At 32.1% G+C, this 25,571-nt stretch overlaps 3 protein-coding genes across 6 annotated transcripts; 1 reads left to right on the forward strand and 2 right to left on the reverse strand.

Annotated features, from left to right (window-relative positions):
* Positions 1–1,862: 1,862 nt before the first annotated feature.
* LOC105770682 (uncharacterized) lies at positions 1,863–4,490 on the forward strand. Of its 2 annotated transcripts, XM_052630741.1 has the most exons (6): positions 1,863–1,974; positions 2,090–2,224; positions 2,291–2,361; positions 2,445–2,550; positions 2,688–2,820; positions 4,181–4,490. In XM_052630741.1, the coding sequence occupies exons 2-6, from the start codon at positions 2,163–2,165 to the stop codon at positions 4,343–4,345; spliced, it is 537 nt and encodes a 178-aa protein (XP_052486701.1). In that variant the 5' UTR covers positions 1,863–1,974; positions 2,090–2,162; the 3' UTR covers positions 4,346–4,490. The 2 variants fall into 2 exon arrangements, with proteins under 2 accessions (XP_052486701.1, XP_012447451.1); XM_012591997.2 differs by having other exon boundaries at positions 1,912–2,224.
* A 4,009-nt stretch (positions 4,491–8,499) lies between these two features.
* LOC105769922 (uncharacterized) lies at positions 8,500–14,357 on the reverse strand. 2 transcript variants are annotated; one of them, XM_052631292.1, is made up of 4 exons: positions 13,687–14,357; positions 11,777–12,658; positions 11,405–11,506; positions 8,500–9,225 (listed from the first exon to the last, which is right to left on the reverse strand). In XM_052631292.1, exons 1-4 carry the CDS (start codon positions 14,187–14,189, stop codon positions 8,610–8,612), a joined length of 2,103 nt encoding a protein of 700 aa, XP_052487252.1. In that variant the 5' UTR covers positions 14,190–14,357; the 3' UTR covers positions 8,500–8,609. The 2 variants fall into 2 exon arrangements, with proteins under 2 accessions (XP_052487252.1, XP_012446344.1); XM_012590890.2 differs by having other exon boundaries at positions 11,405–12,658; positions 13,687–14,356.
* Positions 14,358–15,658: 1,301 nt separating this feature from the next.
* LOC105769923 (tRNA-specific adenosine deaminase TAD3) lies at positions 15,659–24,191 on the reverse strand. Of its 2 annotated transcripts, XM_012590891.2 has the most exons (10): positions 23,654–24,184; positions 22,996–23,169; positions 22,871–22,922; positions 22,682–22,755; positions 22,375–22,496; positions 21,674–21,756; positions 19,662–19,761; positions 17,425–17,877; positions 16,882–16,991; positions 15,659–16,002 (listed from the first exon to the last, which is right to left on the reverse strand). In XM_012590891.2, exons 2-10 carry the CDS (start codon positions 23,066–23,068, stop codon positions 15,828–15,830), a joined length of 1,242 nt encoding a protein of 413 aa, XP_012446345.1. In that variant the 5' UTR covers positions 23,069–23,169; positions 23,654–24,184; the 3' UTR covers positions 15,659–15,827. The 2 variants fall into 2 exon arrangements, with proteins under 2 accessions (XP_012446345.1, XP_052487253.1); XM_052631293.1 differs by lacking the exons at positions 15,659–16,002; positions 16,882–16,991 and adding an exon at positions 17,012–17,208 and having other exon boundaries at positions 23,654–24,191.
* Between the last annotated feature and the right edge of the window lie 1,380 nt (positions 24,192–25,571).

Consider the following 25,571-nt stretch of genomic DNA (forward strand, 5'->3'; position numbering starts at 1 on the left):
GTAATAAAAATTAATACTTACTGTTTTAAAAAATATATGATTTTTTTTCATTTAAAGTTCAACTCTAAGTAAAAGATTTTATTTGTAAAATCATAAAAAATTCAAATATTAACTCCATTAAATAATATAAATGATACTTTTCTAAACGGTCTAGGTATAATTTTTTTCAATTTTTAAACAGGAGGATAAACACGTTTAAATATAATCAAACCCATTCTCTTGCATTGGTAACTCCAAGTATCCTCTTTTAAAGTATCATATATTATTTGTTGTTTAGTAATTTTCAGAAACTTAAATTTAGATTGTAGCATGTGGTGATGTGTATTTAATTCCACCAAAAGACTACACTTCATCATTTACGTTTTATACAATGTCTAAAACTATTCGTAATTTTATTGAACCCTTAAATAACAAGATCAACACGCTTGAATCTACAATTCCTTGCATTAACAACCATATTGATGTTAATTGAGTGAAGATCCATAATTGTTCTTCAACTCTTAATTCCATCAAAAGATTAGGCATCATCACTTTAACAATAATAATAAATAATGCTAACATCTTGAACCCATAAATAACATTATAGAAGATTAAGTTTTAAATTTCAATATGAGGGACTAAAATCAAAATTAGACATTAAAATTGGTGGCTAAAAACAATTCTATACTGTTTAAAATAAACTTATTTTAATTGAAAACAACACTAGAGTATTTTATAATTCTTTTAAAGGACAAATCTTAAAATTCTATATTAATTTTGATTTAATGTGTAATTTAATATATAAATTTTGATTTGGTGTAATTATATACATGAAACTTTAACTTTAATTTAGGTATGCACATTTAAAGAACTAAATATATAAATTATTTTTATATGTGAATAAATATAATTGTTTGTGTATATAATATATAAACATTAAATGATGCTACATCTATAATTGTGTTAATAATTTATAGGAATTAAATCAAATTAAAATTTAATATATAAAATTGTACAAAATCAAAATTTATATATAAAATAACACATTATATTAAAATTAATGTATAATTTTAAGATTTATTTTTTAATCAAATTGATAGTGTGCAATATTAAATTTATTTGAAATTTAAATTGATAGTCGAAACAAATAAGCAAGTTCGAAGTTAAGACAAGTGAGGTTTCAAAGACATTGGCTTCATTTTTGTTTTTACCATAATGAGTTGCGTTCAAGTAATAACAGTAAGACAATGGAAGAGACAAGCGTAGGGTGTTGTTGGAAGCTTAACAGATGACTAGCATTGCCATGTTACAAGTCGACAGCAGAGTGATTTCTTTTACAATAAAATTAATCTGAATTATAGTTCAACACACAATTTTAGTCGGAATTGAAGGGATTTTTAACCAAATATTTCCTCCTTTTTTAAATTCAAAAACATATTGTCTTTCTAATTTCTTTATTAATTTATACTAAAATGGTATAACTCTTGGATTTAAATTAAAATCTATTTTTGTATAAACAATGATAAAGGAAAGAAATAAAAGGAAATTAAAATGATCAATGTTTATTTAAGTAGTTAAAATATATATTATTTAATATTTTAGTGTTTAATTTAGAAATTAACATGTTTTTGAGTTTTTCAATTTGATACTTAAATTTTTCTTAAGCACTTATGTTCTTTTTATTAAAATACATTTGTCAAACATTCGTTGAGTCATACGATGTTGTTTAATCTAATTACTACATTAAACATTGAAAATAAATTCATTTATCAAATTAAGGTAAAAAATTAAATATCAAATTAAACATTAAAACTAAATTCAGGTACGGAAGTATATATTCACACATAAAAAATTTATATCAGTAGAGATGGAGCAGTCGTGAAATAAATTGTTAGTTGTTGAAGGTTAGAGACAATATGCGTCTTATTTACTGGATCACGTGGTGGAATTTTCACAATCACAAGTCTCTCATAACACCTAGCAAAGAAGAAAACGGTGGCTTGGCTTGTTCTTTTCTTCTACATATTTTCCAGTTTTATTTCTCATCTCAAATTAATATTATTTAAAGATTTTCCAAAAAAACATAAAAGTTTATCTGTCTCAAATCTAGGTCTAGGAGAGGAGAAGCAAATTTCCCCAAAAACCCAATTAAAGAATCCCAGGTTATTATTATTATTACCATTATGGCATTGACGCTCTGGTTCAACAAAAAGATCGCGGATCCCCTTATCCAGATCCTCCGCAAGTAAGCTTTAGCTTAGAATGTCATTCCTACATTTTATGTATAAATCTGATTGCTTTGCACTTCCAGGGGAGCAGAACCCAAGCAGTTGGCCTTCTCTTCAGCCTTGGGAATTACTTTGGGAATTTTCCCTATATGCGGTAATGTTGTTTTCTTCCTATTTCTTCTTTTCTTTTCTTTTGATTGGTTGAGAATTTGATCTGAATGAAAAAAAACACTGCAGGGGTTACGGTGTTGCTTTGTGGGATGGCAATAGCGTTGCTTGGATCTCACTGCCATCCTCCAACTGTAATGCTTGTTAATTTCTTGGCTACTCCGATCGAGTTGAGGTGATTTACTCTTCTTCTTCTTTTTTTCATTCTGGATTTTTAGCTCTTTTTTTTTTTTTGCCCCTCCATTTTTTGAGTGCTAATTTACTTGCATTTCACTTTGTTTTATCTATGGATGTATCTATGTTGTCGTCTAGCTTGGTGGTGCCCTTCCTTCGCTTTGGGGAAGCGTTATCTGGTGGACCTCATTTTCCCTTAACTTCTGATGCCTTGAAGAAAGTTTTGACTGGCCAAGCTTCGAGTGAACTCCTCTTTAGTATTGCCCATGCTGTAAGTGCCCATTTTCTGCTCCTTCCTTATTTCACTTGTTACTCCTTGCTCTGTATTTGATTTCATCTTTTAGATTTGATTGTCATTTTATGGTAGATAGGGATAACAGTTTCAATATTGTTGAATAAATAAACTGTTAATTGAACCAATTTGACCTTAGAATGATGGTGTCTGGGTAATAAATAGTAGCACTTATGAATTACTGTTTCATCAATTAGCCATCTGAATTTGTTAAGTTTTTTTTCTCAACTTTGCCTTAACTTGTAATATGTCTTCACCTATATCTTGTATTCTCAACAATCAGATAAAAGGCGTGTGTGTCTCCATGCAATGGTTTTCTTTTCTCAACTTGTATGAATGAAAATTTGCTTACAGCACACGTGTTTAATACAAAACATGGAAACTTTCTTTGTAAAGATTTATTTATTTGATTTTCTTCTGAGTGAAATTCTTTGATCTCGTTGAACATCATCCATCGGGCATGTATCATAACATCATCTAGAAATAGAGATTGAGTGAGCTTGTAATACTGTTCATTTCTATGTAAGAACTTTAAAGATGAAAATCGAAAAACATTGTCTTCTACTTTTTGATGTGGCTAGTATGTTCCTATGTAACATTATAGATATTATGATTTTGTATGATTAAATTGTATTTTACCACTAGTTAAATCTCCCATGTCTGCAGCTATCCTGTAGATATAGAGCATTGGTAAAACTCTATGCAAGACTGAACGCATTTTCTTAACATGTGTTTCCTTGTTCAGTTTATGCTAGGCTAGTCCTGAACGTAAACCACTTCATCATACTTGATCTTCCAGCTCATTGACTATACTTTTTCAAACAATGTTCACTGTTGATTCTGGCCAATGGCTTAGCATGATATATGTTGTTTAGGTTTCATAATATGTAGCTGATGTTGCATAATATAAAAAGGGTCAATTACATATTTTCTACTTGAACTATAGTGAAATTATCTATTTGGTATCTGAAGAAAATAACTTTGCAACTAAGTACTTCAACTTTTATTCCCCTTGTGTAGATTGAACACCTTACAAACTCAGTTAAGAGTGTAATTCAGTTTCCCCATTCTTTTTGTAGTGTAGTTTCAAACAAGCTGCTCTGCTCACTGAGTTGACATTAGTATATATATATTTCGAATAGTTGTTGGCATTAGTATAGTTTGAGGTGGAAAGGGTTCCTTTTTACCCTGTATGCTATAAATACGAGTATTTATGCTTAAGGTGATGGAATTTTATCAAAAGACGGGATTGTGGACTTTATGTAATTGTACATTAGTTGAAACATGCCTTATCAATATGGAATTACATTTGAAAATCATCTTATGGAAACTGTTGCAGTTGTTGGGATGGCTTGTTGCGGCACCCTTTGTTTTGGTCACACTCTACATTCTATTTTTGCCAATTTTCAAGGTTGTCGTCCCCAAGTTTAGGAGTGTTCCTTTGAGCCCAAGGAAACATCTTCTTTCACCTTCAGAAGTTGGGCTTAAGGTGAGGCAGGTTTGATCGTTGTAATCTTGTATATTTCTTTCATGGAATGCTTTGACTGGAAACTGCAATTATACATGTTTCTCACCTACTGGCATTTGTTGTATATAAGTCATATCTGGACGCTTAATTCATCAATACAGAATGTGGTTTATGAGCCTTATTGGGTTGAGTATTGTTAGTGGGCTTGCATGCATCCAGATACGTATATTTATACATATATGTATATGTGTATTAAAATAGGGAAACTAATGGTTGAGCATAACTTTGAGTCTGAGTTTGAATGACTAATTTTTATCCCTTACTTATCAATGAACAATATCCGAATTATAATGATTTGTTTTGTGTTGTGTCGTTTGCCATTTAATTTATAAAAGCACCCTCCTCTCTAGAGCTAACTTGAAATAGAATGTCCGATGCAGTTGATTTCTATTCATTAGGTTCTGAGCAAGGTTTTATGGTTTGTTTATTAAACCAACTGAACTCAAATATAATATGTTAGCGAGCATATTCAAAATTTTTGTTGTTGTTTTAGTGCTTGTAAACAGTTTTGTTTACTCTAATCAAAATGCGCTTAATTTAAAAACGAATTGGATTTAGACACTATATTGATAGTCACGAATTGAACGCAAACAAATTGGAAAACAGATGAACATTGAATAGAGGACTGTTTGTTGAAACATGGTTCATTTAGGGGCCTACTCTTGTCTTTGGGGAGTGACACAGGCAGCGGCGGCCCAGCAAGAGGAATGAATCTCACGCATCACCGCTCAACTTCTGATTTCTTGCTTAGAAAAACTATAAATTAGAACTAGAATACAATGTTAATGATCTTGGGACTAAGTTTTGGAGGGGACTAGTAAAATTTTCAAAGATTTAGGGAACTTCTTCTTTTTAAAAATGGGAGTTTAACTGAAATTTTTGTGAGATTAATGAGAATTTTTAAAAATTATGAGAGTTTAATTAAAATTTTTAAAGAAAAGGTGTAATAAAAATTTTAAAAATCTGAGGGCATCTAATCAACATTTTCTAAAATTTTCAAAAATTTTGAGGGACCTAATTAATAGTAATCAAGATTTCCCCAAAAGATCTGCCCTTGATGTTATTGTTTTGTGACTTCAGAATTATTTCTTTTATGTTAAATTTGTGGATTTGTTTGAATTTAGATGATATATTATATTAAATATTCAATTGTTAGATAATCTTAAATTTGACTGATTAAGTTGAGCTGCATACATTCCTTAAAATGTACGTTGTTGCTATGAACAAGGAATACATCTTCTGTCAGTTCCAAATTATTATAATGTTTCCATTCAAGAGAAGAGGCTCTACACAACTCTGGTATCAATGAAGTGAAATTAAGTAAACTACAGCCAATGGTTTGACTTCAAATTTAATGATTAATTTCAAATATGATCCTTTTAATCCACCAAATAGTTCCAGAATTTTGATTGTCAGTGGAAGGCTGGTTAAAGTGAATTGAGAGGGAATTTGCAGAGCTCTACCAATATAGTAATATAGTAATATATATTCTCAAATTTTGTTGTGTGGAATGAGGTATGTTCAATTTTTAATTTCTGTCATATTTGAAGTGTTAAACACAGGTGTCTCAAATATATGTATAAATAAATCTAATAATTCAATCAATTATAGGCTTTAATAAGTAATAATTGTAAGAAATTGTAATTGCGTAGAGGTGTTGGGGCCTTAGCACTGCCCTCCAACTTTTTAATCTCATAATTCGTTTAAATTATTTTAAATATTTTTATATTAACAGTGATGTATTTTGTAATTAAATTTCACCCATAATACTAATTTTATTATTCAAACTTTAGTTTAGACATGTCTGATTTAAATTAAAAATATCAATTTTTTATTAATTCATGTATTATAATTTGTCAATTTTAATCTTTTTATATTTTTAAAATTTAAAATTTCAATTCGAATAAACTAATAACAGTTATATTCATTACGCCAAATTCTACTATTAGTTTTGTATAACGTGTAAGTTGCGAACTTTTTTTTTCAGTTTGATTATTTTCAGTTTGTATACTTTTTGAATATTAAAATTTCTATCTAGTAGTCAGTTTAATCCTTCAACTAAAACATGTTTTTTTGTAAGTACTATATTAAAAACAGATGGTGACATAACATTAAGCTTGTCATATGAGATTTTGAAAATAATAAAATTTTACTAGTTTAATAGTTACCATTTGAATATACTAAAATTTCAAAATTCAGAAAGATTAAAAATGCTTAGATTAGAGTACAAAAATTAAGCCTATAACTTAAGCACGGTATAAAGATTAATAGCATAATTTGAACATTGCACAAGAGTAGATGAAGAAGCATATCAGCTAAAGGTGTTGGATCATCCTAGTAATTTGCAGCAGCAAGATTAGGTTGCAGTGGCGTGGGATTAACATATGATCACGTAAATCATCTTGGTTAAAACAGAGAGTGAGTGAAAGTGAAAAAGAAGGAAGATAGGGAAATATGATGGAATGAGTTTTAGTCTTTATTGGTGAAGACAAAACATTGGATTAATAATTCAACGCTGAATTGCTTTGTTTCTCTTGTAACACCCACGTGAACCCCCCCTCTTTCCTTTATAGACCCTTCACCCCATAGGCCCCTTTCCCTTTGCTGTTTCTTTTTAATTACATAAGCCATGTTCAAGACAACTACTTATGCTCTGTTCTTTATTAAATCATATTGCTATACCTAATCACTTTATTTAGTAGTTTCCTTATTGCTAAGACTAACCACTTTTATTGAAAAGGATTCACTTATAAGATTTGTTAAATGTTTATGTAGACCATCACTGGGTTAATTGATTATTATAATTGTATCTCATAAAATCTTGTAGGTTTATATCTTTGACTATACAAGAGATTTCTCAAATCACATCTTAGTAGAGCATTCCATGATTCTATTAATAACACTTTATATGACAAAACAACTATTTAAAAAGGAACTGACGTCAAATCCCTTCGTCTCCAAAAAGACTCCAAACACTCACTAATTACTTTAATTTTATTGAATTTCTTTCGTAATTCTCCACTATTCTCCAACCTCTACTAATAATTTCTAACATTACTATGTGAATCACTTGGAAACTTGTATCAACAAATATATATAACGAAGATATAAAACAAGAAAGAGGGGACAAATGGTGGTGGAGGAGCTTTGGATTGGTCGGTCTAAGAGTTTGGAAGTCTGAAATCCTAGTCGTCTCGGAAGCAAGCACAATGATGGGGGATGGGGCTCCCACATGTTTTCCCAATCCCTACTCCCTCACTTCCCTTCCAACAATAATTGTCAACATCATTTCCATTTAAAATCTCCTAATCTATAAATATATATACATTAAATGTTCAACTCACTCATTTCCATTCCATCCTACATATAGAGAGACATAGAAAAGTTCATTATTTCTGCAAATACACAATGAAGGTTTGGCCTGCATATTTCATCTTATTATGTCTCTTCACAGCTGCTTTCTATCTACTTTCTTCTTCTTCTTCTTCTTCTTCTTCTTCTTCTTCTTTAATCTTGCTTACAGGAAGGAGATCACTAGAGATGTCATTGCCTCACCACAAATACATATATCCCAAAGCAAAGGTAACATTGTTTATTTATGAAATTATAGAAGTTTTGAGATTGAAGATGGCTAAGTTTTTCTTTTTTCTTTCTGAAACTAAAGGAATTGAATGGTGTGAATGCAGGTGGTTGATGGTTCATCATGGGAAGGTTCTAATGGGCATATGGATAATGAGATTGTTAATTACCACTTAGATTACCATGGAGTCACTACTCATCCAACTCCAACCCCCAAACATCCTAAGCCTTAATTTTTTTTTTTGTTTACTTTTGCCTTTATTTCTCTCATATAAGCAATGCAACACACTGCATTGATGCTTAATATGTACCTCATCTGAAATCAATACATGGTTTGATTTTTTCTCTTATATTAGTTTTTTGAGTTTTTATTTACTGAGATTTCTATTACTTTCTTAAGTCAAAGCAAATTCAAATAGTTCAACTTTTATTTTCAAACTTTAAAATATGAAATACAATTAACCAAGAATCGGGTCTCTAAGCAATGATTTTTTAATTTAACTCGACTTTCTCACTGTTTCGACTTGGCCCGACTAGGTTTACACATACAGTGCGAAGAGAAAGATGGTTGATACCTTGAGACGAATGAGGAGATTTTTACAAGATTTGATGAAAAATCACTTCCATTGTATAACATAATATACATCATATGCAGATGCAGTCAAATAGAATGCAGAGATAACATTCCGTTCATATACTGCTTTCTAACCTCCTCATACTTTTCATGCAATAGCTTATAGTTTGCAGTAACGTCATCATATGATACCTCATTACAGAACTTCGATTTCACATCCATGAACACCCTTTCGGCCATCTCTTTGTATTCAACATATACAGCAAATATATCTTTAATCTCTGTTGATCCAACATACCAATCCAAATCCCAATCATGTCCTTCAACACTTTCCCTCTCTTGGTTCAGATATCCTAACCACTTGATCTGCTGAAATGGGTCTTCATTTCTCTCAATAGCTGCTTCAACACTCTTCAATGCTTCCTGGAACCTCAATTCTCGGCTAATTTTGTTGATCAAATAGCTGAAAATGGTTCTTTGGCATTGATCAAGCCAGCTATTCGTGTTTGATTGTGAAGAAGCAGCAGCTACCAAGCATGCCTTACGGAAGGCAGGATCAGAATTACCAATTAAACCAATAACTATATGCAGAAGCCTGGTTGACATGACATTTAAAATTCCAGACAATGACTTTAACGAAGGATGAGAATGGTGTTGAGTACGGTTCCAACAAAACAGTGCCATGTGCATAAACCCCTCCCACCTGCGTAAATGAAGGAAAGAGTGTATGAGTTCTAATGTCGTATTATAAAAATTTACAACTGCCAAACCACATAAAACTGAATTCTAATTTAAAGTAAAATAAATCATTATAAAGTAATACAATATGCATATGGCCAAGCATAGCATAGCATATGTTTCAGCCGGCATCCCCAATTAGGAGCGTCTGGAGTTCCCCTAACCCAAAGAAACAGAAAGTACCAAAAGAGAAATAAATTAAAATAGCATCCAAGTAAGATCCGTCATATTGTAGAATTATGGAAAAAAAATTGAACTTAATGAATCCGATCCACTCAAAATCATCATAAGCTCAATCATGACAAGATCAAATATACAAGGGATGCCCAGAGACATTGACCAAATAAATTGTCCTAATGTCCCAAGGACAACTATGTCTGAAGTCTAAACTAAATAATTTTGTCAACAACATGGGTCATTCCACATGCAATGTTCAACTATCAACTTTTAAATGGTCACCACAATCAATCAAAATCATTTTTAATCTATATAGGAATTTATATTAAAGAGAAGGAAAAAAGGACTTATTTTCATATTAGCAACAACCACCTATATTTATCATGGAAGTGTATAATTAATTTAGAAACAATGAAAACTGGAAAAAGAAATGTAAATACAAACATCCTTTATTTTTTTTTCTTGATAGGGGTAGGGGTAGAGGTTGTTCAAAGATCGAACTCATGATTGGTCTAAACTAAAAACTCGAATACAAGTCCTTTGCCACTACCCATGTGGTTCAGTTGACAAAAGTCCAATTATTAGTACCTGATAAAAACTAGAATTGCTAATCTTGTTAAAAGTGATGAGGTACCTGCTTTAAAACCGAATTCAAACCTGACCTTAAAATAACTAAAAGAAGGGCGATCAAGTAAAAGAAATAGAACTTTGTCGCAATAGCTAAGAAGGTATGCAAAAGAAAAATTGAAAAACTCCAAGAATTACCCAATGGTTTTTCATCATAGAAACCTAAGTTCTCCAAATTAAATGATATGGCAAACCGATACATACACTCATTTTGACCAAACATATCATCAGTCGTTTTCTATTGCTAAAAGCTTCAATATTGCTTCTTTTGCAGCAAAATGTCCAATCAGAAGGTAACTATCACCTGGGCACATGTTGCAATCAGTCGCTCATTCAATAAAAAATTAGATCCTTGCCATGTGCACAACAAGAGGAAAACTGAAGACAAGAAACGGGGACTACCTCACATGCCAACTGTCTAATAAAGGAACCTAATCACCAACAAGCTAATAAATGGTAATTTTTTCAATGAATTACTTCCCATACAAAATTTCGAAACAGATGAAGAAAAAAAATTTTGGAGTGGTGTGTGGTATATATGTTATAAGATTGTTATTTGAAACATGAGATAAACAAGTTACAAGTGTTGTTCAAGTTTATATAAAACATGAAAGACCAAAAATTATCTTCGAGGCACATGATTACAATTTGGATGAGACAAGCAGTAAATGAAAATCTCAGCTTCAATTCAGAGAGTTTAAGTAATAACTCGTCATATCTTAAATGTTAACATTTTTCACTGTTTCTTCCACAAAGTAGACAAACTGCAAAAATTTTCCAAAAACGATAAAAGCTATAAAACCTGTGTTAACTGAGTAAATTATTACCAGCAAAACTTCATCTACAATTATAAATTATTCCCTCATTCTTTTAACACTCTTTTCTCATGGATATGTGGTAATCTCTAAGAAACTACAGCGCAAAAAAATAGAAAACAAAATAAACAATAGTAAAGCAAGAAAGAGAATACATATGGAACCTTTATGAAAATCTAACACAACATCATACAAGAAATTAAAGCTCTTAGGCCAAATTATCTGGCAAGCAGCAATAATGCCTATTGCATTTATTATGTATCTGATGATAAAGTGAATAATATTTTTCTAGCCAAATCACAATGAAACTAGTGGAGTGAGCTTCAGTCTGTCCTAGAATATACAGATAGCATGTGACACTAATATCATGAGATAATCTCAGAAACCTAAAATGATTAATCTACATTAAGCAATAAAAAGTGAAGAGGCATTATTATTTAGGATGCAAGGCAAAATGGTTCATGGTAGTGAGCCTATACATTGACTCAACAGAATTTAAGAAACACTTATCCAAAGTTAACTTACTCAAACGGAGGTTCAACCTCAACTCCAAGTGTTAAGTGCAGGGAAAACCCAACAGATCCATCTTGCTTATCGTAATGTGTACATGCTTCATGAGGACAACCCCTGGGGATATATAGGACATCACCTTCATTAAGAAAAAAGTTATAACAGTCTCTTGTATCATCAATGGTTTCATTATTTAGAATGTTACAAGGGTCATATAATCGAGGTAACTGCCCATTTAGCTGAGAAAATATTTTCCACTGCTTAGATCCAAAAATTTGGCAGATAAATACACAATGGTCATCATAATGACGAGCCAACCCTTGAGAATTAGGTGGAGTTAAGTACATATTGGCACCTGCCGATGGTTGACCAAAGATTGAAGCTAACCTGTCTACAATAAGGGCAACCCTTTGAAAGCGGAATTCCATTCCACGTAAAGCTACTGTATAACCATCATTATATGCTTCTTGACACTTTAACATATCATCTAAACATAAAACATGTGGAGTCTTGACACGGCAAGAATCTGAATTTTCTTGAAAAAAGTGCACTTCTTGTTTAAATTGGTTATCTGTTCTTAGAACCCGTATGTCTTGTTCATTGATAAGAGGACATCCCAATTTATTTCTAACCTCCATCAGGAAATTAAGGATGTCTAACTCATCTGAATCAATGGGCAAGCAGGAAATTAGATCTTGAAGGATAGAAGAAAGAACCAAAGGGAATGAATCTTTAAAACAAAGAGATTGCATAAAGGATGTGAATATTTCATCCACCTCCAATGAAGCACTTGAGAACCTTCTTACAACACAAGGTAAGACCTCCCACTGGTTTAATATGAAATGTTTGAAATCATCCTCACTAGACCAAAATATTCTTCTTTCAACAATATTACTGGACATAAGAGCTGGAAATTGATCAACATTAATGGAAAGCCTAAAAATGCTTTCCGCCAGATCACTGATGGTAATATTGCTGAAATATAAGTTCATCCCTTGACCAGCTCCCAAAATATCACTGTTTATCATTTTTTTGTGAGCTTCTCTCCACACTTCTTTCAAAGAGACAGAAAAACATTCAGATAGTTTGCTCGGGATCTTTCTTAATTGCTCAATGTTGCATGTGTTTATGAGAATGATGGCAGCATTAAGAAGTAAAACTGGGAGTTCACCTTTCTGAAAGCCTATCCTGAGAGAAGCAATATTTACATCATCTCCAGTGCTTAAAGAAATCAGTGTTGATGATCCCTGAACCTCAAGGAATGCAAACCTGGCAATGATTTAGCACATCAAGTTATAATTTTTAACAAACCTAAGAGCAATATATGCAAATATATATAGCCTATAACATCTTTTCAGGGGGAAAATGAAGGGACAAATTAATAATTGGAGTCTTCTTCTAACATATTGATAAAACATGCCATTCGAAATATAAATGTGAAACCATAAGGATTTTGGAAAAAGAAGTTAAATTGCTTTGTAACATTTCCATTCTGCAAGAATAAGAAGAAACTAAGTCCAAACAATGTATGTCTAAAATTTATTTATTATATGTTTTAGTCACTTAAATCTTACATTTCAGAGGAAATATAAAAAACACTTTGCTTATTATTGTACTCTTTAAGCGGAAGATACTTATTTTTGTGGCTATATGAGCCATTGCATATGCCATTTATTCACTATATCACCCCCCACCATTTTACAGTAAATGTAAAGTGAATAAATACCAAATCAAAGGGCATTGTCCATTTCTATGAATTTAAATAGCTAATTCTAATTTCTCAACATCAGAATGAAGTTTTAAGCGAATATCTAACTACATGTTTACCGATTATTATGTGAATAAACTATGCAACTGACTATATGAGTTTGTTTATGCACAATGGCAATGTAAAACAAGAAAATACATAATTGTGGTTCATGTTTCTTAGTTTCATCATCTATACCATACCATGTATCGTAAAACCCCTAAACAAAACTAAATATGCACTGCAACCACCCTCAATGGCATTTGTCAATTTATTGTTTTAGTTTATCACCAATATTTCTCTACATATTTGTATCTATCATCTAAATGTTCAAAGTATTAAATATAGACAACCACTTACTTTATTTTTCTTTGCTCTTCACGGTAAGTTTGCAGTAGTCTAAACAGTAGTAGCACTAAGTTTGCAGTGGTCTAAATAGGAGTGATAACATGAATGAGTGATACAAGCAAAGCAAAGTAAATAATTGCAATAAGATTACTCGTTGGGCAATTATAAAAGAAAGAAAGAAAGAAAGAAAGAAAATACTGACATGAGAGTTTCCAAAGCAGAAAAATGGAGCAACCGTTGTCTTCCCAGACAAGTAGAGCAAATATCCAAAAGGCCATCGCAGGCAGCCATGGAGACGGCCTTTCGAGAAGTGGGTATCAAAGAAATCAAAGCCTTAAGCGTGTGAAAGTCAGAGACGACCTGGTGATTCACTTCAAAGGACAGGAGAGAAACCGCCCCAACAAATTGGGCGGTGAGGGTGGCGATGTGAGGGGATTTGGAGCGGAGAAGGAGAGGGCAAAGGGAGAGAATACAAGTGGCTTCGTGGGGTTGGATTGGATGGGAAAGGAATTTGGTTAAGCAATCCTTCACAACTGTATGAGTATTGGTATTAGTATGAGAGTGAGAGAGAGCGGCAGCCATTAACAGAGGGAAGGTTAGTGTATTACTCCTGCGATCAGTATTGCCTGTATTGGAATGGGATTGGGACTTTCTTTTGCGGTTTCCATTGTTGTTGTTCTTCTTAAACTCCTGCAAGTCTTCCATTTCCGCAACTCTATAGTTTCAACTCTCTGTGTATGTGATGTAAATGTTGGCTGGTCGGAAGATTATTCTTAAATTATAACAATTCAGCTGCTCGCCTTGCTTCGCATCCGCTTGATTTTGGATTCCTTCCGTCATTTATTTGGGTTTTCATTGTTTTTTATTTGGATTATTCTCTTTTATTTTGGGGCAATTTAATCTAAATTAATGCTACTGAACTTGGCTAATTTTCTTCGTTGATATTAAACATGTGGCATTGACATCCAAATCACCTTACAGAACTTTGGAACTAGTTTTTCAATAAGATTTTGATTTGATTTATTTAATTATTTTTAATTCAACTCCAAATAATTATTCGATTTAAATTTCATTTAGTTAAACTTAATTCAAAATACTTTCAATTAAGTTATAAGTTAAAATACGATCCATCACTTCTATTTATTCTAATATAGATTTGAATATATTCTAGTTTTCAATTCATAATAAGTTGGTCACCCACCAAGATTTGAAGGCTTAGTTGAAAAGTGAGAGAGCTTAGTTAAAAGTGACTTATTTTCTAAATGAGCCGAGTTTTGGGTAAAATTTATTTGGGATAGGCCTGATCGGGCTCGAATTGCCTAAATTGTTTTCATTGTTGTTTGTTGTCATTTTGATATTATTTTGTTGCCATGTGTTATTTAAGTATAAAAACTTTTTTTTAATATATTTTTAATATATTTATTTTAATGTTTGTGGTATATTTGATGTATTATATTTTTAAAATTTATTTTTATACAAAATATAATATAAAAATATTTATATGAACATGCCAAATAAAGTTTAGATTTATGATGGGTTTGGATGGGCGATTGGGTGCGGTGTTGTGCATTTAGTTTACTTTTTGTCTCACGCTACAGTGTTGCTACAGTATCTAATCTCACCGCCACCGCTGTTTTTACACTAAACACACCGTCCATCCAAACTCACCCTTAGTATTTTTTATTTAAGTTAAGTTTAGGTAAAATTTTAAACTCAGCCTAAAAAATAATCTAAAATTTTAGATTAAGCCAGATCAAGTATAATCCTAATTTTCAGTATAGAGTTGCTACCAATGCCTATTAGGTAGAATCATCAAGTTTTATGGGCAGCACTAAAACTTTATTATCATTTAGAAATTAAATGTGAGTTGACTCCATACTTAATTGGAGTTTCACATTTGAATATCGAAACATCTCAATGAAAAAATTAAAAAGTATGGGCAGAAGAATGATAATTTGAATGACCCGCCACCTGGCCTACACAAGTATTAAGAAACCAACTGCACGGAAGCTTGAATGCTTGACAAACATAAACAATGATTTCAAACACAGCCACCATTTATTTATTTACTTCTTTCTGGATAAATAAGTGAATATTACTTGTCTTCAATTTCATTTTCCTTTTTTGAACCATACTTTGTCTTTCATTTCAAGTAGACTTGGAACAGAAACAGATAAAATTAACTTGGATCTACTAGTATTATCATCACTCAATTACAGTTACAGTTTCAATATCAATTAGCATTACAATTTCCATAACAAAAAATAACAATACAAGATGAATTTCTAGAAAATTGTAAAAGAAAAATGGCATCGAACAGGTCAGCAGGAAATATCACAAGAGCTATCTTTCTACTGGAAATTCAAGTTCAGGCATGACCACTCTGAAAACTGCATAGTGATGATTTAAGCTTTTCTCACCCTGTAACCTATGAACGCTTCCCAATGCCCCAGTTTCAGGATTCGGTAATGCATAAAATATGCGCCTAATTCTTTGATGAACAAGAGCCATGGCACACCTTCAAAATGCAAAACCAAATGTCCACGTATCAGATAATGGCATCACTTCCAAAAGTAAAATGTCAGCAGTATAGGTAAACAAAAAACTTTTCTCTTGCACAAATAATCATTTCCTTCAGCAAAATTTACAGCTCGGATTAAAATTTTATTGATAGCCGCTAGTTAGCAATGCACCAATCAAAGCCTTAAGATGATTTTAATGATCTAAAGAAGAAATGATCAAAAGGTTTTACCAGCCAAGTTTAACCGAAGAGGCTCAAGTGGAAGAAATATTTTCCTCCTTAGCTACCATCTTTAGCATAATGACTATTTCAACTTATGTTACTTGGACGTGTGTGCAAATGTTGGCATGCGCCCAACATGAGGTATGTTCTTCCAAGTTTTTCCATGTATTGGACAGTCCTTGAAAGCTCATATTTCCATAACCATGTCCAAAAATGTGTTACACAATACTTCAGAAGGGGAAAAAAAGAGTTGGAGCAACATGTATTTCAACTCCTAAGGACGAGTACTCGGTAGAGATTCATCAAAAAGATTATAGCTAAAATTCAGAAGACACAATACAGCAAGTAGTTCTTGTTGCTTAACCAACAAGCATGCTCTTGAAGAGAAAAATAGCCTAAAATATAAGGAAAAGCAGACCCCTGATAAAATCTGTTGTGCTTTTATCCAGACACAAGCAAGCAACCACAAAGCAAATCCCATCCATCAATAGAAATTAACAAGGGTTGGTGTTTGCAATTAAATATTTCTAATCTTAATCTCAAATGAGATTAAATTAGCTACATTTAATTTATTCAATTTAAAATTTCTTTGAAATTATTTTATATCAGGTAAAATGTAAAAAGGAAGAGAGATAAGTTCTGTTAACGACTTACATTGCACAAGGCTCCCAGATAAGATAGATGTCGTAGCCAGTACACAGATACGGCCTTCCTAAGGAGTTTGAACCTTCAGTATTAGCATCCTGCTCCCCACTATTTTTTACCTAAAACAAAATCATTAGATATGACTTTGGATTTGTCTTGTTATGTAAATCTATATTTCAAATGGTATTCTTATGAAAAACTAGTAAAAACAAACCTTTCAAAGAGCAAACTTAACCTACTTCACGTACATTTGACAATTTGCTATTAGTGATCAATAAATTGTTCTTGTTTAGAAAACCCCAATTGGTATAATTTTTGTTCAAGCCTTAAAGTAAACTGCGAAGAAAAATGAGGAAAAACCATAACATTTGTTTTTGTTTGATAAAAGAAACCTAGAAAAATCATAACATATATATATATATATATTTGCATGCAGCAAACAGATATTTCACCAGAATTCTAAAACAAAATTAGAGGATATGCCCCCATCTTAACCTTTGTTTATAAGGATCACCAAGACAGAGGTTCAGAAGTAGAAGAATATTAACTCACATTTTCAAGGTCGACCCTTTGTCTCTTTGCTAGAGAAACTGAGGAAGAAGAATTACAATCAACTCCATATGACTTCTCATTATGCCCAAAACCAGGGAACAAATGTCTGTCCCTGGCAGCAGAAGCTTCTATAGCAACAATGGAAGCATGTCGTAATGGGTGACAATAACAAGGACTTGAATGGAATGATTGTTGTGCAAACCACCAAGGGTTTAAACAAGATACTGCCTTGTAACATTGTTGGAGATTGTTAGCTGACCCATTTGAAAGGAAAGTTATATCTTTTGCTGTGATGTTCGCATCAACATGAGAAGTGAATCCTTCTAACTGTTTAAAGTCACAGGTTTCAGTCTTTGCTTTGCTTGTTCCCGTATGCCAAGAGCAGACTTCATCACATGCACTTGCAATTATCTGCCCAACTAATGGATCCACTATCATAGCAGCATTGACAATCTGCAGAAAAATGCAGAATTAGACAAGAATAACATACCATCCACAACCAAAAGAAACTAAGGAACGAAACACCACCAAAAATGGATTACAAGGAAAAGTGACTGATTTCTACTTGGCCTTACCAATTTAGGTTGTACTGTATGTGGTTTATATTAGGGAAGAGCTCATATGCATAGCTTATTCTGCAACATCTGTTGCACTGATTATTGACAATTTGAACTACAGACTTAAGATTTAGAGGTTTCCTTTGAGTTTATCCTTTTTCTTTAGCTTTCTTTGTTTTCTCAACCTTCTTTCAGTTTTACTATTGACATAGCATTGCCAAGATTGCAATCAACCATGTTAAAATACTAATATTTGAAAAATGATAAATTCATATAAGTGACAAGGCAGGAACTAAAAGCACTTTAACGAAAGCTATCTCCTCAAAGGTGATTTCATAAGAAGCAATAGACAATTCATTAATAATCACATGCATCGAATCTATTTTCTAATAAACTCTTAGGTCTTAGCAGAACAGCACATCATACCAAGAGATTCAACAAAAGCTAAATTGCGCAAAAAAATAAAATCCTACTTAAAGATACATAATACTAAGGTATAAGTATAACAATTGTAGCCTTTATTAAGTCCTACATCAGCAAAGGCTGAATAGACACCACAATACTACTTCTTTCTGACACTTGTCTTGTTTTACCTTGATACGCAACACAAAGCATTACAAAGACTGTAGCCCCTTGTTTAGGGTGCCAGGCACATTCTAGGTGCTAGAACCTTTATATTGCCTAATGCGCAAGGCACAAGAAAAGCATCCACTTGAGTGAGGCCAGGCACAACAAGTATGTGTGCGTTTTATATGATCTCCAGTTTATCCTACAAAGATGCAAACTTTCCTTTCTCTTTTGTTGGTCAACACGCAGGATTTCTTTATAATCCTTTGTCTGCAATTGAATACTCAAAAATGAGAAGGCAGAAAGTTTGGTATTGTCCCCTTTCTTACTAAAAAAGGTGAAATTAATGAAAATAAAAGAAATTAGATATCATCTATGATCTATCATCTTACAAAAGCATGCGTAGGCTCACCACTCACCAAGCATGCATCTGACCAAATAAGACCTAGAAAGGGTCTTCAGGACTTTTGTTGTTTGATGCTAAGGGACAATGCCTAACTTGTAACAACATTGGTCTAGTGTTACTAGCAACCTCTGTAGAGTGAAGTGTCATGTCTTGGCCAATGTTGGTAATGAGTGGGGCTTGGGTACAGATTTTACATTCAAACCTTAGCACAATTCTCTCATATACATAGGCAATTTTAGATTTTATTTATATTTATTAGAATTTCACCTATTTTCCAAGTATTAGGACTGTAGGGTTTTATTTCCTAGTGTGCATTTTTTTACATTTAGTGTTTAGTCAAAAATGTCCAGGCCATTCAGATTAATATATATTGAGATATTGAGAGTTCAGATATTTTGATATCGAATTATTGGGACACTTGAGAATTTTAACTAAGATTTCAGATTACTGATTGAGTGTTTTGACTTGACAATACTTGTTCTAGGTCAAGCATCTTATGTTATCTTGAGGTCCACTTCAACAAACAATCACAGGGTCCTACTATTGTTAGCCTACTTGAAATCACTACAAACTCTTATATTCTAAATTACTTATAGAAGCTATCCATTGTATAGGTTCTGGAATTGCAAATGGACTGGGATTCAAGTATCCCACACGTATCCTCAAACAATAAAGCTGGTGCATGAGAAAAGAATTGACATAATTACCAAATGATCACCAGATTTCGCCAACTCTACTGTAGACTTCATAAAATTGAAAACTGCTTTAGAATCCTCCTCACTAAATCCAGTAATGCCAGGAATATTGCTGCAAATGGAACAAAAGGAAGAGAAAAAGTAAGCATACAAGGAACATATTATAGCATGTGGCAGCTGCAAACGACAGACTAAATAATTTTAGCACCACGAATAATTAGAACTAAACATTTAAGAATCCAAGCACCATTTCAAACTCTAAAATCCCACCAATTAAAGGTAATGGCCAATATGCAGTTCAAAATATTCCACCTATAACCGAAGCCGGTACTTGCATAGTGATTATAATCCACTAAAATATCCCTTAGTTTGAATAAGCACACAAACACCATTTCCCATCCTTCTACATTTATTTTCTCAGGCAAAGCATTTTATGCGTCAATATATCAAACAAGGAAGGAAACTCAATAAAACACTTTTTAGGCTATTGTTTCACACTATTGAAGCAAGAGCATATTTTGAGTACTAAATGATATTGCAGTTCACAACATTTAGATCTCAAGGGAGTTCCACTATGTAACAATTGCTATTTTTTTCCTCAAAGATTTGACACCATTTTAACTTCTTATTAAAACTCAATAAACAGTTTTAGTCCTAATACTGGAGTTGACTAGTCAATAGCCCAAACTTTAAAGCACACATTTAGACTATCGCAGCTTCGTAAGTTATATGACGTGTCTGACAATTGCCTCTTTTCTTTTTTGGTCATCCAACTATCAATTTTTTACTTAATTTGGTCACCCAAGTAATCAAGATTGTTTTTTTGGGCCATTTCTGTTAAGTGCTGTTAAATCTCTGATGGAAGGGTGACGTGGCAGTTAAAAATTGGTATAATAACAAATTTAGCCCTCAAGTTTTACATATTATTTCGATTTAGTCATAATTTTAAATGATTAACCCTCAAAATTTACAAATGGTCTCAATTTGATCCTCAAATTTAAAAGAGTTTGGTGTACGGTTGTTAATAGCGATTTAGTCGAAGGAAACACAAAGCGAAAGAGTCTTGAGCATAACTGACATTTAGCCTTGTTTGATTCAGCCAACACCATTGTTGTTTTTCCCTCTTTTCTATACATAAAAGGGGTTCCTTCTTCCCTTTCATGCTTCCATCTTTTTTGGGGTTCTTCAAAGAAACAACAATCTAAGAATAAAAAAAAATGGAGTGGCATGCTTGTCTTGATGAATATGAAAAGCTCGTTATAAGGATGAGTACACCCAGGTTTGTATTCTGTTTGATTTTGATTCTGGGTTTCAAAGCTTTTTTTTTTACTCATTCAAGCTCCTATTTTGGGCTTTTTTATTTTCATCAGGTTGATAGAGCTAGAAGACATGGAATTTTGTTGAATGCTGTTCAGGTTTTAACAGATCTGAATCTTTCAATTAAAAAGGCTTATATTTTATCTGATGGACAGTGGTTCATGGATGGTAAGCTGAATTTTTTCATGATAAAGATTTTGAGGATGAAATTGAAACCATTTGTAAATTTTGAGGGTTGATTTTTTAAAATGACTAAATCGATATAATATGTAACAGTTGAAGGCTAAATTTGTTATTATACCGATTTTTTAACTGCCACGTCACCCTTCCGTCAGAGATTTAACGGCACTTAACAGAAAGGGACCAAAAAAAACATATCGATTAGTTGGGTGACCAAATTAAAAAAATTGATAGTTGGGTGACCAAAAAAGAAAAAAGACACTAGTTGGGTGACCTGTGGTGTAGTTTACCCTATAACTTAAAGACCTTGAACCATAAAATTCTACACCTCAAATTTGCAACGGGTCACTAAATGGTTAAATACTTAAACTGAACACCGTTCACTTCTTCACAGTTCATACAATTTCTAAGTAATGGTTATCAGTTGCATACCCTTTCTCAGCTTCATATCAGTGTTTATAAAATTTATGATTAATGGCTACCAGACTTTAACTCAAAAAACTGTAAACCAAAAATGTAGGGCTTACTAGGTTGGTGGATGGTATGAGGTTGGCCATAGTTTGCACTGTTCTTCCCACTCTTCCTTTGATAATGCAGCATATTTGTTAACCTACAAGTCATTTAGGTAAATGTGAAATATAAATAATAGCTTAAAAGTAAATCCAAAAAGCCATGCCTTCAGTAGAGGAAGCTTCAAATAAAAAACATTTGACAGGAAGATGTCAAGGAAAAGAACTGTTCAATAAAAAACTTCCAACTTCCCTTGATTTTAGCCATATGAAATTATTAACAAAAGAATGAGAAAATAAATGAGAGATTCTTACAGAATAACTTAGAAAAGCACAATGTGGCAATGGAGTAATAACAACAGCAGACAGTGACAAAGTGGGAGAGAGATACATATAGAGGTGCACAGACAAGCACAAGAGAAAGAATGGAACAAAATATAAAGGGTGCAAACTATGTCCTAAGTTTTGAAACAACAACCATTCCATAAAGAGCGCCAAAAGGGCAATGAAAAAAGCTATAAAAGAAACAAGTTAAAAGAATCAATTGTTGATGGCACCTCCATCGCACATAAAGCAAAGGCAGTAAGCCATGGCTATTATTTGTTGTTACACACAAACTTTAAAACTCTTTTGATTTTGTATTAGATGACCCACTGGTCAGAAATAAGATGAGTATTAGAGAAAATAGTGTTACAAAATAAAAAAAGAAGATAACCCACTTCAGTAATGAAAGGAGTCAAGTGGTAGGAATTGACGATATCTTCCACATCTGGTGGCATTCTATTGGATTTTGTTTCATTTTCAGAAGCTAAACATAATACGACATACAACTCTGGTTTTCCTGTCACATGAGGCAATTGTCACAAACATATACTCAAAAGAGAAACTTAGCTCCTCCAACAATTGAATACAGCTGGTATTAGTTATTATGAACATTTGAATGAAGGTCTGTTGATATGGAAATGAAATTAAAGGAGAAAATTTCAAATTTACACTTTTGTAAGGGATAATATTAGCATTACTAACCCCCTTGGAGTTGCTTTTTCTGAATCCGCTTCAAATGCTGGAGATTTTGAAGGGGTGCAATCTGATTAAGCCGCCTACCCTTCCCATTCCATCCAATTCCATTCAAGAAAAGTAATATTAGTAATTACTAATACAATCCATAATAAAATAATAATAATAAAAGTAAAAGAGGTAGTATTATTACCTTACCTTATGATAGTATTGGCATGCTTCGGTTCAATTAAGGCAGCATAAACCTTTTCTGTATAGTGTATATATCAGTAAATAATCAGAAAAAAAAAAAGAGAAAAAGAAATGAGAATTGATGAACTCACCGGTGGGTTGGTGGGTGGGGGAAACAGGGGGGTTGGGTGGAATATGGATGATTTGCTGCAGCTGCTTGTTCATTGTCAAGGAACCAATATGGGCTTCTCCAACAGAGCAACTGGTTCCAAGATTTCAACTTCAGCAAAGTTGTGCTGCCCAAAATCCCTAGAACTTTGCTGTAACTGTAATGTAACGAAATAAAATAAAACAGGCTGCATTCACCAGATATAATAAAATAAGGTTTTTTTTATTAAAGTATATTAGAAGTCTGTATTATACTGAAAATTTCATTTTAGTCATTGTACCTTACTAAAAAACACCATTTTGACATTAAAATCGTTATCAAAATTGGTCATTTCTGAAATAGTTTAAAAAATTTATTGCATAAAGAGTGTTAAGATCAAAAACTCAAACTCAAACTTAAAAAGTGAAGAAATATTGAATTTCACCAAACGCAACCATAGTAGCTATTTACAATAGATAGACTCAACAAACGAAATTCTCAAAAATCTAAAAATGGGTTCAAAGCTTCCGAATGAATGTTCTAAAAATCTAACGGGACTACAAGATCCCGAGGCTTCGCTTTCGTTGCTTTCCGTGATAAGAAAACTACGAGGGATACTACCGAAGGAATCACAGGTCAGAATATTGATTGAAGGAACATACCGTGGGAAACGGCGGTGTACTTCGAGGAGGAAACGGTGGGTACAACAGCGGTGGAGGAAGCGGAGGATTTGGTGGTCTCCAAGGAGGCTATGACGGCGGAGGCCGTGATGGTGATGGTTACTCAAGAGACGGCGCTGCGGCGGAAATCAAACAGGAAGGTCTTGAGTTTAGGGTTTAAGTGGGCCTGGACTTCAATGTCATGGGGTTTGGATTTAGCGGTTTTCAGGTTCTCTGGTTCCTCAACTGGCTGGCATCTCTTAAAACATAAAAATGTATGTAGTATAATACCTTGTTTTAGAGGGGGAAACAATCTAAAGAGACAGCAGCATGTGATAATGGGAGCTAAGAACTAAGAATTTCGTCAGCAATGGCTTTTCTCATTCTTCATTTGCCGTAAACCAGGCTCTGATTTGCATGGTATATCAGATGATATCAAATTCGACCATATGTCTTAAAAACATGATTTGTTCAAAGAGTGTACCATTTTCTGATTGTGGTACCTAAATATTTTCTTTTACATTGTCTAAACCAATTCAATCTAATGAAGTTTAAATAAGTTGCTACGCCCGTCACCTAATAATCTCAATCAATAAGAACGAGAAATTGGTATCCTAAAATTAAATATATATATATATATATATATATATATATATATAAATTCTTAATAATTCTAAAAATAAAAATTATATAATTTATAAAAATGTTGACCCACTTTGACCCACGAATATTAATTTGAATTGTTAATATTTTAAGAAAATTTTAAGAAATCATATATTTTATTTTTTAAATATCGTTTAATTTTTTCCTCTAAAATATATATTTTTGGTATTCATATATTTAATTTTGTTCTTTCTAATTTTCTTAGTTTTTTATTTGTGTTTTTTTCAATATACTTTTTGGTATTTTAGCTAAAAATATTTTGCATTTTCTAGAATGATATATTAGATTTTGACATATATTTTTATTTTTCTAAAACTAAATATTTACTTTTTATATTTTTTTGAATTTTATAAATTATATTTATAATTTTATAATTTTCTAACATTTAATTTTTTAAATGATTTTTCTATTTTTCTAGAATTTTTCTATTTTAATTTTTTAGAATTTATATATAAATATTAATGAAAATGTAATATCTCACTTTTTAATTAGCTTGAAAAAAGAATTAATAGGTTCAAACACTCCAACATGTTATCCACCCTGACAAGATGATTGCCCAAAGAGAGGGTACTATGAAATATATGAGTACCAACCGATGCTTCCTTCATCATACCAGCCAACGAGTGTACAACGGAGTTTGCCTCTCGTAGGATATGCTTAAAGACAACATTCCAATCACAACTTATTAGCTCCCGAATTTTAAAGATCAAATCTCTTTAAATACCCCCTTTCAAGCTGCCAATGATCTCTTTAAAAATAAAAGTACACAAAGATATGAAAAGTTATATCTTTTAAGAGATAAATAATGCTATAAATAATGCTTTAAACTATTTTAAGAATGCTTTAAGCTTTTTTATTTCTATTATTTTAAATATTTTAATTAATTATATAAATATATGTTTAAAAACTATTTTCAACTTCAATTTTTTAATATTTTGTAGAAATGATATGATTAGTTTTTTATATAATTATGGATTAGCATTTAGCATGCTTGGCAGTATATTTTTTAATTCTACTAGTAAATTTAAAATTTATTATGTCTTATTTTTTTAATATTTTATTATATCTTATAAAAATACTTGTCATCATCCAAATCCTATTTATAAAGTTTAAAATGCTATTAACAATGTTTCAAATATTTTCCTATAATTATAATCATTAATTGATTTAAATGCTTCATAAGTTTTTGTAAGTGTTATGTTGGAAATATTTTATAGTTTTTAAATTTGATTTAAAATGATGTATGTATTACATTTCA

Source organism: Gossypium raimondii, chromosome 5 (genome assembly GCF_025698545.1).
Source record: "Gossypium raimondii isolate GPD5lz chromosome 5, ASM2569854v1, whole genome shotgun sequence".
In the NCBI taxonomy this organism is placed as follows: Eukaryota; Viridiplantae; Streptophyta; class Magnoliopsida; order Malvales; family Malvaceae; genus Gossypium; species Gossypium raimondii.

Excerpts from the sequence above, each read along its gene's own strand:
- LOC105770682 (XM_052630741.1), top strand. The coding sequence starts at position 2,163 with ATGGCATTGACGCTCTGGTTCAACAAAAAGATCGCGGATCCCCTTATC. Across the intron at positions 2,362-2,444 it reads GGGAATTTTCCCTATATGCG|GGGTTACGGTGTTGCTTTGT; the intron begins GTAATGTTGTTT and ends AAAACACTGCAG. Across the intron at positions 2,821-4,180 it reads TCTTTAGTATTGCCCATGCT|TTGTTGGGATGGCTTGTTGC; the intron begins GTAAGTGCCCAT and ends AAACTGTTGCAG.
- LOC105769922 (XM_012590890.2), bottom strand. The coding sequence starts at position 14,189 with ATGGAAGACTTGCAGGAGTTTAAGAAGAACAACAACAATGGAAACCGC. Across the intron at positions 12,659-13,686 it reads TCTGCTTTGGAAACTCTCAT|GTTTGCATTCCTTGAGGTTC; the intron begins GTCAGTATTTTC and ends AATCATTGCCAG. Across the intron at positions 9,226-11,404 it reads GAGGTTGAACCTCCGTTTGA|GTGGGAGGGGTTTATGCACA; the intron begins GTAAGTTAACTT and ends TCATTTACGCAG.
- LOC105769923 (XM_012590891.2), bottom strand. The coding sequence starts at position 23,068 with ATGAACAAGCAGCTGCAGCAAATCATCCATATTCCACCCAACCCCCCT. Across the intron at positions 22,497-22,681 it reads GAAAAAGCAACTCCAAGGGG|GAAAACCAGAGTTGTATGTC; the intron begins GTTAGTAATGCT and ends CTCATGTGACAG. Across the intron at positions 16,992-17,424 it reads AAAGGGTCGACCTTGAAAAT|GTAAAAAATAGTGGGGAGCA; the intron begins GTGAGTTAATAT and ends ATTTTGTTTTAG.